Source organism: Carcharhinus amblyrhynchos, chromosome 1 (assembly GCF_965287045.1).
Source record: "Carcharhinus amblyrhynchos chromosome 1, sCarAmb.v2.hapA, whole genome shotgun sequence".
NCBI lineage: Eukaryota > Metazoa > Chordata > Chondrichthyes > Carcharhiniformes > Carcharhinidae > Carcharhinus > Carcharhinus amblyrhynchos.
Genome location: NC_137324.1, coordinates 31,055,776 through 31,071,157, shown reverse-complemented (window position 1 = coordinate 31,071,157; position 15,382 = coordinate 31,055,776). Strand labels below are relative to the sequence as shown.

General features: G+C 41.6%; 1 protein-coding gene across 4 annotated transcripts in view; it reads right to left on the bottom strand.

The window, feature by feature from the left end:
- The window catches only part of ctif (CBP80/20-dependent translation initiation factor), a 263,224-nt gene that overhangs the window by 153,965 nt on the left and 93,877 nt on the right, over positions 1-15,382 (bottom strand). For all 4 annotated transcript variants that reach the window (XM_080206055.1, XM_080206007.1, XM_080206130.1 and 1 more), the window contains exon 4: positions 1,439-1,512. In XM_080206055.1, the coding sequence (XP_080062181.1) occupies positions 1,439-1,512 (74 nt within the window). The remainder of the gene's footprint in view (positions 1-1,438; positions 1,513-15,382) is intronic.

Genomic DNA, 15,382 nt, shown 5'->3' with positions numbered 1-15,382 from the left:
TTCAAATTATCTTTGGTTTCCAGAGGAATAGGCCCACAAAGGTCTTTAGTTGAACAGACCCAAAAAATTCCCTTATTCACCTTCTCGGGAGATAAAGGAGGAACCTCCCACTTAGGTTTTTGTTTGATAACCGCCTCCTTTCTTGAGGCATTTTTCTTTTGTTTCTTTCACTCAGTTCCACCCACATCTTTCACACCAGGTTGAAAGGGTGGATGATTTGCTCCCAAGTTGGGTCTCCCTAGTCACACTTTTGAATAGTCCTACTTTGAAAAAAGTCTGCTGTGCACAAGAAAACAATCGTTCCTGAAATGTTCAAAGCTATTGCACCAACACATCAATTTCACAAAATATTTAAGGTATCAACTCTTCAGATATGTGTAGTTACAACTAGGAGAAAATGAACGGCAGACATCTCCCTGCCTTGTAAATTAAAACTACCATTTGGCTTTTTTCCACTCATTATTTGGCTTAGTCTTCCAGCAGTCTTGATATTTTTGACATAATAAATAACACCAGATAGTAGACAAATGAACAAGTATGGATAAAAGCCACAGTTTACGGGCGGATGTTCAGTATAAAGAGGGAAGAAGGTCACAATAACATACACTGTTGCGCTCAAACACTAAAGGTTGCACACAAACAGGATGGGACAGCATGCTTTGGCAGTGGAGGACAGAGCAAATGAGGGGGAGGAACAGCATGGGTCTGGAGAGGTACAAAAAGGAAGAGCAACAATGTCTTCCTCACTTGTGAAACGCTGGGTGCAATAGGACATTTGTTAGCCATGTGTCTTTTCTCTCCCCTTTACTAATGAAACAGTTTCACAGATTCACAGCGCATATAGTTTATTAAAACTCGATATTATGAGAATGTGAGATCACATTATTCAAATTAGTTCCCATTTCACATTATTTCTCTAGTGTCAGGGGACTCTATTTTTGTGAGCTCAAGTTATTTTTAAAAATGATTGACCTAGAAAGCACTCAGCTCCCTGGAGATGCTGATACTTCAAGGGTTAAAGCTTTTATTTGTATTAGAATACTATGAAGTCACAACAACTTCCCCATGTTATAATTAAGATCACCGCTGTGTGAGATGGAGATACAACCAGATTCCCCAGCTCTGGCACTCTTAAAAATATTAATATGTTTCCCCTGCTTCCAGATCTCTGATGCGGATATGAATTAGTTCAAGAGACCATCTCCTCACTAGAAAAGGTGCCGCATGCTGATACTTGTTCTGGTAACCGAGCTGCATAATGCTCAGGGTAATGAAAGTAATGGGAGAGAATGAAAATTTAAAAACATATCCTATTCCTTAGTAACTTGAAGCACATCTTCCATTGGGTTGAAATAATTGGTGGGACATCAAAAGAAGTAAAAGGAGCAGGGCATGGGGCAAGAGAATTGAAAATAAAGTGTAAAATAAAAACACATACCTGACATGCTCAAAGGTGTTAACTGCCCAGATATCAGTCCCCAGGATATCATAAGATGTCTCTTGGTTACAGTTCTATAAATGGATGGAAAGCATCACAGAATCAACATTAGCATAAACACAACAACTAATTTTTCATGGTTATGGAAAACAAATAATGTAACTTCTAGGTGGCCCAGACTTCCTGCTGTAGTAACAATTTCACCTCTTGAATTACAAGGTCATGGATTCAAGTCTCACTCCACTGACTTGGAGAAATAATCCAGGCTGACATTTCCATGCAGTACTGAGGGAGTGCTTGACTGTAGTTACTGGGTCAATCAGAATTTTCAAACTGAAATCCATAGAATTTGTTAAATATGGACATTAAAAAGATATGGAGTATAGTTTAGTCATAATCTAACAGAATGGTGAAAGAGGTTCAAGGAGCTGAAGGTTGTTAATTATACATAAATTCTTCCCTGCCCTTGAATTGGGACCTCAGTTCCATTGAAGTGGGTTTAATCATTAATATGTTGCTTCAGTGCAGTTGCACTTACCATGTTGGTTTTCCGTAACTTTATTGACCTCTTCAAGCTGCTACAACTAGCTGAGAAGGAGTGAGATGGTTCCCCTTTCCTTCAGCTCTCTCGATCGGTTGCGACAAAGGTTTTAAAATTTACTCTCCCCGAAAATGGGGGGAAAGTGGGATCAGGCTATTGAGTTGGATGATCAGACATGATCATAATGAATGGTAGAGCAGGCTCAAAGGGCCGAATGGCCTCATGTTCCCATTTTCTATGCCTTTTCCAATACAAATATATTTGTAAGGAGCCAATCAATCCAGATTTTCTCAAGTCAAAGAAAACATTTATCAGTTACTAAACCTGAGAAAAAATAATGAAGACATGCACACAATATCAGAAATAAGGCTCCAATAAAATGTTAAATAAAAATATGCTCAAGTCCATTGCTTATCTTTGAGGTAGATTATTAAACGTTGCAGCCACTTGAATTTCCTGTAAAATTGTGGGGTTGACTCGACTCAAAGTCCAACGCTTTACATCTTTAATGCTTTCCTTTCAAGATTGTTTCCTATTTGAAGTGGACCGTGATGTCCTCCTCTGTCTGCCCTTCTCCCACCACCAGGTGTGAAATTGCATGCAAAAAGTCAGCAGTGCATTCCATACAGGCTTTCCAGAGAAGTGGTTAACTTTACAGCATCATCAGATATGGTCATCTGAAGACTTGTGGCAGCCATTTTTGATCTGTGTTTTGTCTTGTTTTTTTAAAATATGATCTTTTTTAAACAGTTTAATACGTCTGTGGTTAGCTGCTGAAGTTGTAGGTATCTCTCACACAGTCATAGTTTCCTGTTGTCATGACAATACCTTGATGTTTTTGCTTCACCTTCAAGTGACAAACCTGTTTGATGAAACCCTTATTTTAGGAACCCAGTTTTGAGCATTGCCAGGTTAGATATAGAGTAAAATACACTCTATTATGTTCACACAATGTGCCTCTACCACAGCATCAGAACATCAGCATTCCCCAATGTAGCAGTTACTTTTTTACATTAACCTTCTGTGTAATCCTGGCAATTAGTAACACATTTGGAGTACATATCTATTTGAAATGGACTGCTGAAATTCAGTTGAAACTTAACTTTATATAGGAACCAGAGAAGAGTTTTAACCCAGCAATGTCAGATAGATTCAAATCCAAACTCTATCTATGTATCCAGTGCTTCCTTTTGATAATGTTAATAAGAATAGGAAAGTACATTTTCACACTAGATGAATTAGGATGGGATTTTCTGGCTGAGCCCTCCCCCCAAAACCAGAAAGTTCCACCCGAAGTCAATGGACCTTTTCATGGTCCACCCCTCACATGCTACAATCCCCATTGCGGGCGGAACAGGAAAATTCCGTCCTGATATCAAAACATCAGTGTCACACAAAGTAGGCTTAACTAGATCCCCAAAATAATTGTTGATATCATACTGGATCTGGAAATTAGCACCCCTTAAGTTATTCAAACTGCTTCTGGAGACACAATTTCCCAAGACTCATAATGTGATTGTTGCTAGTTGATCATATTGTATGTCTACTAAGGCTCCCAAAGAGACAGAAGACTGGTTTCAGATAATGAAGTGGAACGAAACTTAGGGCACACAACAGAATATTTGAAATATAAAATGTTTCAGCATCCATTGGCTGTATCGTAAGAATATAAGAACGTAAGAAATAGGAACAGGAGTAGGCCATCTAGCCCTTCGAGTTTGCCCCACCATTCAATAAGATTATGGTTGATCTGAAGTGGATCAGTTCCACTTTCCCACTTTCTCCCCATAACCCTTAATTCCCCTGTCTATCAGAAAGCTATCTATCCGTGACTTAAATATATTTAGCGAGGTAGCCACTTCAACGGGCAGAGAATTCCAGAGATTCACCACCCTTTGAGTGAAGAAGTTCCTCCTCATCTCTGATCTAAACTGCTCCCCCCGCCCTTATCTTGAGGCTGTGTCCTCTAGTCCTGCTATCCTTTCTAAGCGGGAAGAATCTCTCTACCTCTACCCTATCCATCCCTTCATTATCTTATACGGCTCTATAAGATCCCCCCTCAGCCTTCTAAACTCCAACGAGTACAGACCTGGTCTATTTGGTCTCTCTTCATAGTCCAACCCCCTCATCCCTGGTATCAGCCTAGTGAACCTCCTCTGCACTCCCTCCAAGGCCAATATATCCTTCCGCAAGTGAAGCAACCAAAACTGCACACAGTACTCCAGCTGTATCAACTTATGGTATTAAAGAATCTTCAGTTCCCACAGATGCAGCTTACTCAACCTATCTAGAACTGGAGCCAGGGCCCCTCTCTTTCCTTCTCCTAAAGCACTGAGGAATCAAAGCTAGAATATCAGCCCCAAAAATAGGAAACCCCAAGCTAAAGATTTCGAATAGAAGAAGGAAACAACATGTAACATTATCCTTCAACTTGAACTTTCATTTACTCTCAACAACTCTTCAAAATATTACATAGAAACCCAAAAACATGAACTTGATTATTTTTTTCCCATCTTTACAGTGATCCTCTCAGCTCCAAGAATTTTAGGTCAGTCAAGGACTACTCAACCCAACCTTGTCTAGTCTTTTATGGACAAGCCATACCTGGGCAATTTTCCACATTGCCAGGTGGAAGCCATTGATGTAGCTGTGCTGGAACTGCTTGGCTAAGGTTGAGGCAAGCTTTGGAGCACCAGTCTTCAGTACCAGGGCCAGGATGTTTTCAGGGCCAAGAATATCTTGATCACACCCCTTCCCATACCCGCCTTAGCCTTCTCTGCTTTAAGTAAAACAACGCCAGGCTATCCAGTCTCTCTTCATTGCTGAAATGCTCCAGCCCAGGCAATACCTTAGTGAATCTCCTCTGCACCATTTCTAGTGCAATCACATCCTTCCTATAGTGTGGTAACTAGAACTGCACACAGTACTCCAGCTATGGTCTAATGAGTATTTTGTACAGCTCCATCATAACCTCCATGCTCTTCTACACCTCAGCTAATAAAGGCAAATATCCCATTTGCCTTCTCAACCGCCTTATCTACCTGTCCTGCTGCCTTCAGGATCCCACTGGTTCTCTGTACTTTCTAGGTTCCTACTGTTTATTATGTATTCCCTTGCCTGTTGGACTGCCCAAAATGCATCACCTCACACTTTTCAGGGTTAAATTCTACTTGCCACTATTCTGCTCATCTGACCAGCCCGTCTATATCATACTGCAATCTAAGGCTTTCCTTCTCATTACTTACCACACCACAGACTTTTTTGCCATCTGCGAACTTACTGATCATATCTCCTACTTCCATGTCTTGATGATTAACACATATTACAAACAAAAGGGACCCAGCATCAATCCCTGCAATACATCACTGAACACAGGCTTCCCGTCACAAAAGCAACCTTTGACCATCACCCTCTACCACCTGCCACTAAACCAATTTTGGATCCAATTTGTCAAATTGCCCTGGGGTCTATGGATCTAACTTTCTAGACCATGTCTCCCATGTGGGACTTTGCCAAAAGTTTTACTGAAGTTCACGGCCCTCATCTGTGCACCTAGTCATCTCCTTGAAAATTTCAATCAAATTTGTTAGACATAATCTCTCTCTGACAAAGCATTTGCACTGATGTAATGGGTTCCTCCATTGCTGAGGATAGGGATATTTGTGGAACCTCCTGATTTACTACAAAGAGCAAAATATTTTGGGACGTAAATTTACCAACGTGCTTATTCTTTTAACAACCATTGAGATGTAGCAGCACATCTACAGCAGACACCATCTCCCTGGCCCTGCACTCAACCCTGGAAAACGTAGATAACCTAAGTCAGACTCCTATTTATTGACTACAGCTCAGCCTTCAACACCATTATTCCCGTGAAACTTATCTCCAAACTCCGTGGCCTGGGCCTTGGCACCTCCCTCTACGACTGGATCCTGAACTTCCTGACTCACAGATACAATCAGTAAGGATAGGCAACACCTCCTCCATGATCATCCTCAACACCAGTGCCCCACAAGGCTGTGTACTCAGCCCCTTACTATATTCCTTATACACCTATGACTGTGTGACCAAATTCCCCTCCAACTCAATTTTCAAGTTTGCTGATGACACCACCGTAATGGGTTGGATCTCAAACAATGACAAGACAAAGTACAGGAACAAGATAGAGAATCTGGTGAACTGGTGTGGCGATGATAATCTCTCCCCTAATGTCAACAAAACGAAGGAGATTGTCATCGACTTCAGGAAGTGCAAAGGAGAACATGCCCCTGTCTACATCAATGGGGATGAAGTAGAATGGGTCGAGAGCTTCAAGTTTTCTGGTGTCCAGATCACCAACAACCTGTATTGGTCCCCCCATGCTGACACTATAGTTAAGAAAGCCCACCAACACCTCTACTTTCTCAGAAGACTAAAGAAATTTGGCATGTCAACTGCAATTTTTTGTTTTTGATAAGAGAGGGGATTAAGGGTTATGGGGAGAGGGCGGGAAAGTGGAACTGAGCAGCGACAGATCAGCCATGATCTTATTGAATGGCGGGGCAGGCTCGAAGGGCTGGATGGCCTACTCCTGCTCCTATTTCTTATGTTCTTATGTTCTTATGCAATTCTCACCAACTCTTACAGATGCACCATAGAAAGCATTCTTTCTGGTTGGTATGGCTCCTACTCTGCCCAAGACTGTAAGGGACTACAAAAGGTCGTGAATGTGGCCCAATCCATTACGCAAACTAGCCTCCCATCCACTGACTCTATCTACACTTCTCGCTGACTCGGAAAAGTAGCCAGCATAATTAAGGACTCCACACACCCCAGACATCTTCTCTTCCACCTTCTTCTGTTGGGAAAATGACACAAAAGTTTGAGGTCACGTACCAACTGACTCAAGAACAGCTTCTTCCCTGCTGCTGTCAGACTTTTGAATGGACCTACTTTGCATTAAGTCGATGTTTCTCTACACTCTAGCTATGACTATAACACTACATTCTGCACTCTCTTCCTTCTCTATGAACAGTATGTTTTATCTGTACAGCGCGCAAGAAACAATACTTTTCACTGTTTGCTAATACATGTGACAGTAGTAAATCAAATCAAATCAAATGTAGGTTTTAAATATTAATGTAATTCATCAGGCACAGCTCTCAAAATTGTGCTTCTGTAACCTTTAATGTAGGGGCAAATTAAAATGAGCTATGATGCTGTTCTGTGTGCGTATCAGGCATGACCAGATCAACTGTTCAGGAGGCTCCTAGAGTAGAACCGACAGTTGAGATACAGCTTTTGGACTCATTACAGCATTTCAGAATAAGAAGTGATGAAAATAGCAAAAAAGAGCTTTGGTTCAAAAGGAACGATTCACTTCTATACTCAGCATAGGGTTCAGTCTTGACGTTTAAGTACCAAAGCTTCACTGTGTTTATCTATTGTATGAGACTCTTAAATCTGCTTACCAAAAAATAATAAAGCGCATAAGAAACATTTCATGGGAAACATCCCTCATGGGATGTGAGTGCTGCTGGCAAGGCAAGTGTTCGTTGTTCATCCCTAGTTGCCTTCGAGAAGGTGGTGGTGAGCCACCTTCTTGAACTGCTGCAGTCCATGTGGTGTAGATACATCCACAGGGCTGTTAGGAAGGCAGTTCCAGGATTTTGAACAGCAACAGTGAAAGGATAGTTCTAAGTCAGGATGGCGTGTGGCTTGGAGGGGAACTTGTAAGTGGCCTTGTTCTGCTGGTGGTAGTGGTTGTGGATTTGGAAGATGCTGTCAAAGGAGCTACGATGAGTTGTTGCAGTGCCCTCATTGATGGCACACACTGCTGCCACTGTGTGAAGGTGGTAGATAGGGTGCCAAAAAAGCAGGCTGCTTTTCAGATAGCATCAAGTTTCTGAGTGTTGTTGGAGCTGAATTCATCCAGCCAAGTGAAAATTTTCCATCACACTCCTAACTTGTGCCTTGTGGACAGTCTTTGGGGATTAGGAGGGGAGTTGCTCGCCACAGAATTCCCAGTCTTTGACTGCTCTGGTCATCACAGTATTTACATGGCTAGTCCAGTTCAGTTTCTGGTCAATGACAACCCCCAGGATGTTGGTAGTGAGAGCTTTAGTGATGGTAATGTCAAGGGGAGAAGGTTATATTCTCTCATCATTTCCAACAAGAAAATATTTAACCTTAGGTGGCAAAGAACATTCTCACCACACGTGAGCCCAAGCCTGGATATTGTCCAGGCCTTGCTGCATTTGGACACAGATTGCTTCAGTATCTGAGGAATCATGAATAATGCTGGATATTGTGTAATTATCAGTGAACATCCTCACCTCTGACATTATGATGGAGAAAAGATCATCAATGAAACAGCTGAAAATGGTCGGAACTCTGTACTGATACCCTGGAAGCTGAGATGACTGACCTTCAACAACCACAACTATCTTCCTTTGTGCCAGGCATAACTTCAAGTGGAGAATTTTTCCCTAATTTTGCAAGGGCTCCTTGATGCCACATTCTGTGAAATTTGTTTTGATGTCAAGGGCAGTCACTCTCACCTAAATTTGATGCTGGGCCTTAAGCTTACAGATCATAGTTGAATACAATTCTGCTGCTGCTGCTGGCCTGCAGCGTTCCTTGGGTGTCCAGGTTTAAGCTGTAAAATCTATTCAGAATCCATTTAGCACAGTAATGCTGTCCACCCTACAATATTTTGGGCAATATCCTCAGTGTGAAGATTTCATCTCTACCCGAACTGTAGCGTGGTGACTTCTGCCAATTCAGTTACAGACGAATGCAACTGTGACAGGTAGATTGGAGATGGGGAGGTCCAGTAGGATTTTTCCTCTTGGTGATTCCCTCACCAGCTGAAGTAGGCCCAGTCTGGCAGATATATTCGTCAGCACTTAGTTAGCAGTACTGCTATTGACTCACTCTTGGTGCTAGGCATTGAAGTTTTCCTAATCAGGTTACGTACTGTGCCCCTGCTACCCTCAGTGGTGTTGAATGTGGAAGAGTACTGATTGAGGGATGCTGGTAGTTGGTAATCAGCAGGTGGTTTTCTTGCCCTTGCCCATGTTTGATTTGATGCCACTGGATTTTATGTGGTCCAGAGTCAATGTTTCTTTTTCTTCAACTCCCAAAAGATTGCTGACAATTGAAAGTCTGTTTCTTGTAAATGGCTATCTTTTTCTTGGAATCTACTTTTCCTAGCTGGTGAGTGGTTAAAATGTCCTTGACAGTCAAACCCTGGTCTGAAGTCTGGGTTCCAACTGATTCTATGATCCCATTTTTCCTAGAAGAAGAAAACTTAATGGAGCATATTTAACACTCTGTACTGAATCTTATGGTTATGTGACGAGGAGACAAAGGGCTGGCTATATAATGGCAACATTAAAGACAGCTTCAAAAAACACTCCAACAGCCTTTAACTTTTCCTTTAACTCATATATTACTTATATCTTATTGACAAGATGAGTTCAGAGAGGGCATAAGAGGAAATAGGAGAGAAGATAGAAAAAAATGTGAGTTCAGGGCTAGACTAGTGGGGTGCCTTGGAGGAAGTTTAGCCAGGTGAGCTAGTGAAAAGATGGGGCCACGGACAGCTGCTTGGATATTTAATCGGCCTCAAGCAGCTCTTAACAAATCAAGTTAGCTACCAACCACATGCAGTGACTAGCCCTGCTGCCTCTCTACCCCATCACCAGGAAAATGACCCAGGGGCGGAATGGAGCTGGGGAATCAGCACACTGGCTGATGCTGCTATTTTTAGTGGCCACCGCTTCCGATTCCATCTCCAGTGGAAGCTCACAATCAGATGGGGCTGACACAAGAATTCCCACATGCATCTCATAGCACTGACTTTACTCCCACAGCAACGAGGCAGACTCAAAGACAAGTTGCAGTGGGACCTGAAGCAAAAAGATAATTAAGAAATGAAATGGCAGAAATTTCCCTTGAGGTAGCAACTTTACTGTTGCATTATGAAGCTCATCAAAGCTATCCAAAAATAAACATATACTGGTTTCTGTATTCTATGAATACCTAACTATACTCTTGTCTGACAGGATTCTAGAAGGACCTCTCATTAAAACTGTCTGCCTTCTACTGCATTTCCAATAATGGTTCTTATTGCAAGTTTCAATATTTAGTTTATATTTCCAAATGATGTGAAGGAATTTGGTTTATGTTTTTCTCTGGAACCTATAAAAAATGTTGTTCGCATGCCTGAAATCCAGCTACAGACATTTTTGTGGCTGAGGTCTATAAATTCACATGAGTATGATTTAAGCTACTGGTCAAATATTTCAAGAATTTTAATAAACTAGTTTGTCTCACATTTAGCTAGGTGACAAATAACTCAACCTAGCCTCCAAAGCTGAGCAAAGGGGTAGGATTTAAGTAATTTCTTAAAGGAGGAAATCAAGGTAGACAGGTGAAGAGGTACAGGAAGGGAATTCCAGAGCTGTAAAGACTCCTAGATCATGGACCCCACCCTTCTGGTCTTCTTTCAGCAGTTGGGTTTCTGGTAGCTTAGTAAATCAGATTGATGTTAAAATTAGAGTAACTGTTGGAATAAAGGTGGGCAACCATATAATATTTAAATGATCAACCCACATCTCAGATTGGTTGTCCCTTGTGCCGTCCCTGTTAAAATCAAAAGTGAGTGGGTTAAGCTCCTGTATCAAATTTTTTTGAATTTTAACACCTCACCTAGCACTTTTCTCAGAGTTAAGACTCAGCTCATTGTTTCTGTCTCAAAGTCCATAACCTTGAAATGAATTCCTTACACTCTCTATAACGAAGTTTCTCCTTCCACCTGCCCTTTTGTATTTATTCTTGTATCTGTGGCCCCTTGTACTTGACCTCTCAGCTACTGGAAATATATTTTTCTACAAGCATTGCCTCTCAACATCTCAGATTCATTTTCAAGTATCATTCTGTCACTGTTCACTGCCAGTTCCCATTGGTAAAGAACAACAGGAGTACAAGTTCCTTTCAGCTTTTCAGACTTGTCTGGGCATGAGTAGGAGGCCATCACCTGAACAACAGCTTTGATTTTAACACAGGCTGAAATCAAAAAAATGTTTTAATTTTTGTTTCTTCATATGGGGTGGCACGGTGGCACAATGGTTAGCACTGCTGCCTCACAGCACCAGGGATCTAGGTTCGATTCCAGCCTTGGGTGACTGTGCATGCGGAGTTAGCACATTCTTCCCATATCTGCGTGGGTTTCCTCTGGGTGCTCTGGTTTCCTCCCAGTACAAAGACTAGGTAGACTGGCCATGCTAAATTGATCTTTCTGTCACAAGATATATAGGTTAGCGGGATTAATGGGGTGAATACATGGGGTTACGGGGAAGGCCTGGGTATGAGTCGGTGCAGACTTGATGGGCCAAATGGCTTCCTCCTGTACTGTAAGGGTCAGACAGCATTCTAGATGGACCTTTCATTAAAAGGTAGTCTATATGTATTTTCAGGACAATGAAGTTTCCTGAAGCTTATTCGCACGTAGCTATTGCTGAGCCTGTTGTGTCATTGGTTTCAGCAGCTGAACGTTTCATTATTTACTGTGATGGAATGTTGACACCCAGTGGGAAAAATCTGCAACTAATTTTTTTAAAAAGAGTTCTGACTAACACTCAATTTTAGAATTGAGGCCAAGGAAATGACCATTCCAGGATACATTTTCATCACAACTACAGTAACCTCCAGGTGTTCTTTCAAACAAAATGTATAACTTATAAAAGTCATTTAAAAAGGGCAAACAGTCCTATGTTTCATTTACAGCTTATATAAACTTCAGTTAAACTGAAATTTAAAATATAAGTTACAGGAAGACGTAATTTTCTAATTTGTCCTCGGGATGTGGGAGATTCTAGTCAGGCTGACATTGCCCAGAGGAGACTGGTGGGTTTTCTCCTTTAGCTTCAGAATCCTTGTGTTGATGGTGCTCTCATGGTATTAGGAAGAGAAATTCAGAATATAGAATCAACGAAAGTGAGTGGCCAACAATATATATTCACCAGGACAGCTGGAAGGGAACGGAATTTAGAGGTAATGGCATTCCCAAGCAATGGCTTCACTTGTCCTTTCTTGGTGGTTGAATTCAAAGGGAGGGGAGTTTCTTTGATGAGCTGCTGCAGTATTTTCTACATATGCAACAGCGAGAGTGGTTAATCAGCTGGGCAGCATGGAACTGCCCTATCCAGGATGTCGTTGCATTTTGAGCGTCAATGCAGCTGCACCCATCCAGGTAGCTGGTGATATTTGAACTTTGCAAATTGCAGAGGATTTGACTCTCAAAGTGACATAATCCTCTGTCCTGTTCTTGCAGCCATGACTAATAATGGCAGGGTAATTTAAGTTTCTGGTCAACAATATCCGCAGGATACTCATAGCGAGAGTTTATAACAATTTGGGGGACATATCAAAGGTCAGTGGGAGATAGTTGGGCTTTCTCGCTTTCTCTTGTTCAACACTCATTGATCATAAGAAATAGGAGCAGGAATGGGCCATTTGGCCCCTCGAGCATCTCCACCATACAGTAAGATAATGGCTGCTCTGATTGTGGCCTTTACTGCTCCCCCACCCACAGCCCTTATCTTCCTTGTAAATCAGATATTTGTTGAAGTCAGCTTTGAATATATTTAATGATCCAACCTGAATTGCTCTCAAGAAAACAGAATTTCAAAGATTAATGACCTTCAGAGAAGAAATTCCTCGTCATTTTCATCTCTTACGTTTAAACTACACCCCCTAGTTCTATATTCCATCACAAGTTAAAACTCCTCTCAGCATCTACCCTTCAAAACCATTGTGTTTCAACATGACTACCACTCATTCTTCAAAACTATTAGTTCACTAATATTCTATACATGCTAATAAATCACCCCAACACAAGTAGTGCTTGTGTAATAATCTTTAAGAGGAGTTTTAATGAATGCCTTTGTCAGACACAATTTTCCTTTTGTAAGGATGGGAATATTACCTGTCACTCAAATGGCTACAAGCTCTGAAGTACTTTAATCTCACTTTAAGTTACCACAACACATTTTCTATTTCAGCAGGGAGCGATGAAGCAGATGAGCAGAAGGGAGTTGAGGAGTGGCATCTGAAAAAGTGAAATGACAGGGCAAGCTGGAGTAGGCTAACTTCTTAAAAACATTCATAGAATCATACAGCGCAAAAAAGGCCCTTCAGCCCATCGGGTCTGCACCAACACATTAGAAACACCTGAACTCCCATCTCATCTCATCTGCCAGCACTTGGCCCATAGCCCTGAATGTAGCCCCCCAGGCAGTGCATTCCAGGCGACACCACCCTCTGCCAACATCTCCAATACTTTGTCCTTCCCTCTGCCAATTTGCTCAAGAACCTCGAAGTCTCTCTTCCTGAATTCCAAACTCACTTTCCTGGGTGAAGACTTCTGAAGTATTCATTCAACACTCTATCAATGTTCTCTGGTTCCATCCATAGATTGCCCCCTTGGCCCCTAATGAACCCTACTCTTTCCCCAGTTATCCTCGTCCCATTAATATACTTACAGAATGCCTTGGGATATTTTTCCCTACTATTTTTCATATTACCAGAGGAATGCAAACAGAATCTGCACCAACATTCAGAGCTCAGAATATTTTAATATTTCATCTGGATCTTAAAAGTCAAAAATAGACGGAAAATAAAAATTGTGTGCATACTGTAAGCAGTGAATCATTAATCTTGCAATTGTTTGGGAGGTTCTTTCAAAAATCTTTGAGTACATTGTGAAATCTGGCCTGATTTTTCTCATCCGCAATAGGGAGTCCAGAAGTAGTGTTCCCTTGATTCACATCCGCTCATTCCATTTATACTAGGAATTAAATCTGAGACCGTTCTACTTTGTGTGGATTTCTATTCCAGTTTGTGTTGCATCTGGAGCTGTTATAAAGAAATAGGTCATGGTGACTTTCGATTCAGAACCTACGATTGTGTAGAACACATCTGTGCGAAGTTCTCTGACAAAGTGGATCAATTTATTAATGAAAAACTGCTTCACAATCTTCTTTTCTTTCCAGATTTTAGGGTGCCACAGCGATTTCTACACCAACACTCGAAGAATGCGTGCTCACATAACAGCAGAGTCCCTCTCCAGGAGCTGCTTTCTTCTGGTGCTAAACCCAATCTGTTTCTTTAATTGAGTTTTGAACGGTGACATTTTTGGAAAGCTGCCTCAGTGCAATCTGATTAGGAACCATGTGCTGTCTCTATGAGGTTAGCAAAAGAATTCAAAACATTTTTTTCCTTCTCTTGTCTCGCAACACTATATGCAGATGGGGCAACCCAGCTCAAGTTACTGATGTCTGGTATAGATGAAAATAAATTCCATGGCTGCTTGGCATCACACTAAGTTCCGAGTGTATCTGATGCTATTATCCTGCTAAGCTGTTCTTACAGTGCTTGAACACTTCTCTGCAGCGTGAACAGAGGGAAGGTTATGAACATCTGTTTATTTCCCTGCTCTTCCTCTTCAACACAGTGACTCATTACTGAGGTATGGGTCCATGGATGGCTTAATTGATGATGTGGCCATTCTACAACACAAATGCCCACTAGTTTTGTTTTCTGTATGTGTCTTTACAACTTGTCCTGTCCACATGCCACAACCAATCAGAATGCGAAGTCAGGGTCATTAACCTCTTGCCACTTTCTCAGCACACAGTCACTTGTAACACTCTTATCCCTGCCCCAGCTGAGGGCATTTGTCCACTGAATCCATAGAATAGAATCCCTACAGTGCAGAAGGAGGTCATTTGGCCCATCAAATCTGCACCAACCACAATTCCATCCAGGCCCTACTCCCATAACCCCACATATTCACCCTAGCTAATCCCCTGACATTAAGGGGCAATTTAGTGTAGTCAATCAACCTAACCCACACATCTTTGGAATGTGGAGGAAACCGGAGTACCCAGAGGAGAGTCACGCAGACATGGGGAGAACATACAAACTCCACACAGATAGTAACCCGAGGCCAGGATTGAACCCGAGTCCCTGGCGCTGTGAGACAGCAATGCTAACCACTTGCCACCATGCCGTCCTGAACTGACAGAACAGCCACATTTGAATCTATACATTTAGGATTTCCCAAATCTTACCAAACTGGTATTTAAGTGGCCCCATTTCTTTTCAAACCCAGTCTTGGCAAAGTATTTTTACACCCCTGTTTTGATTGAATTGCAAGACATCTTGAAGAGAATACTGACAAAAATAATTTGTTTTGGCATTCCCAGTGCACAGTTACTGCAAATTACATTTTCCTCTACATTTCTCATTTCCTGTAAACTTTGGAAAAGTCACTTTTTGTCATTCTGCCTTTCAGTAAGATCTAGTTGATACTGACTCCTTAATTTTGATTCTGTACCCCACAGATCCTTGCTGTG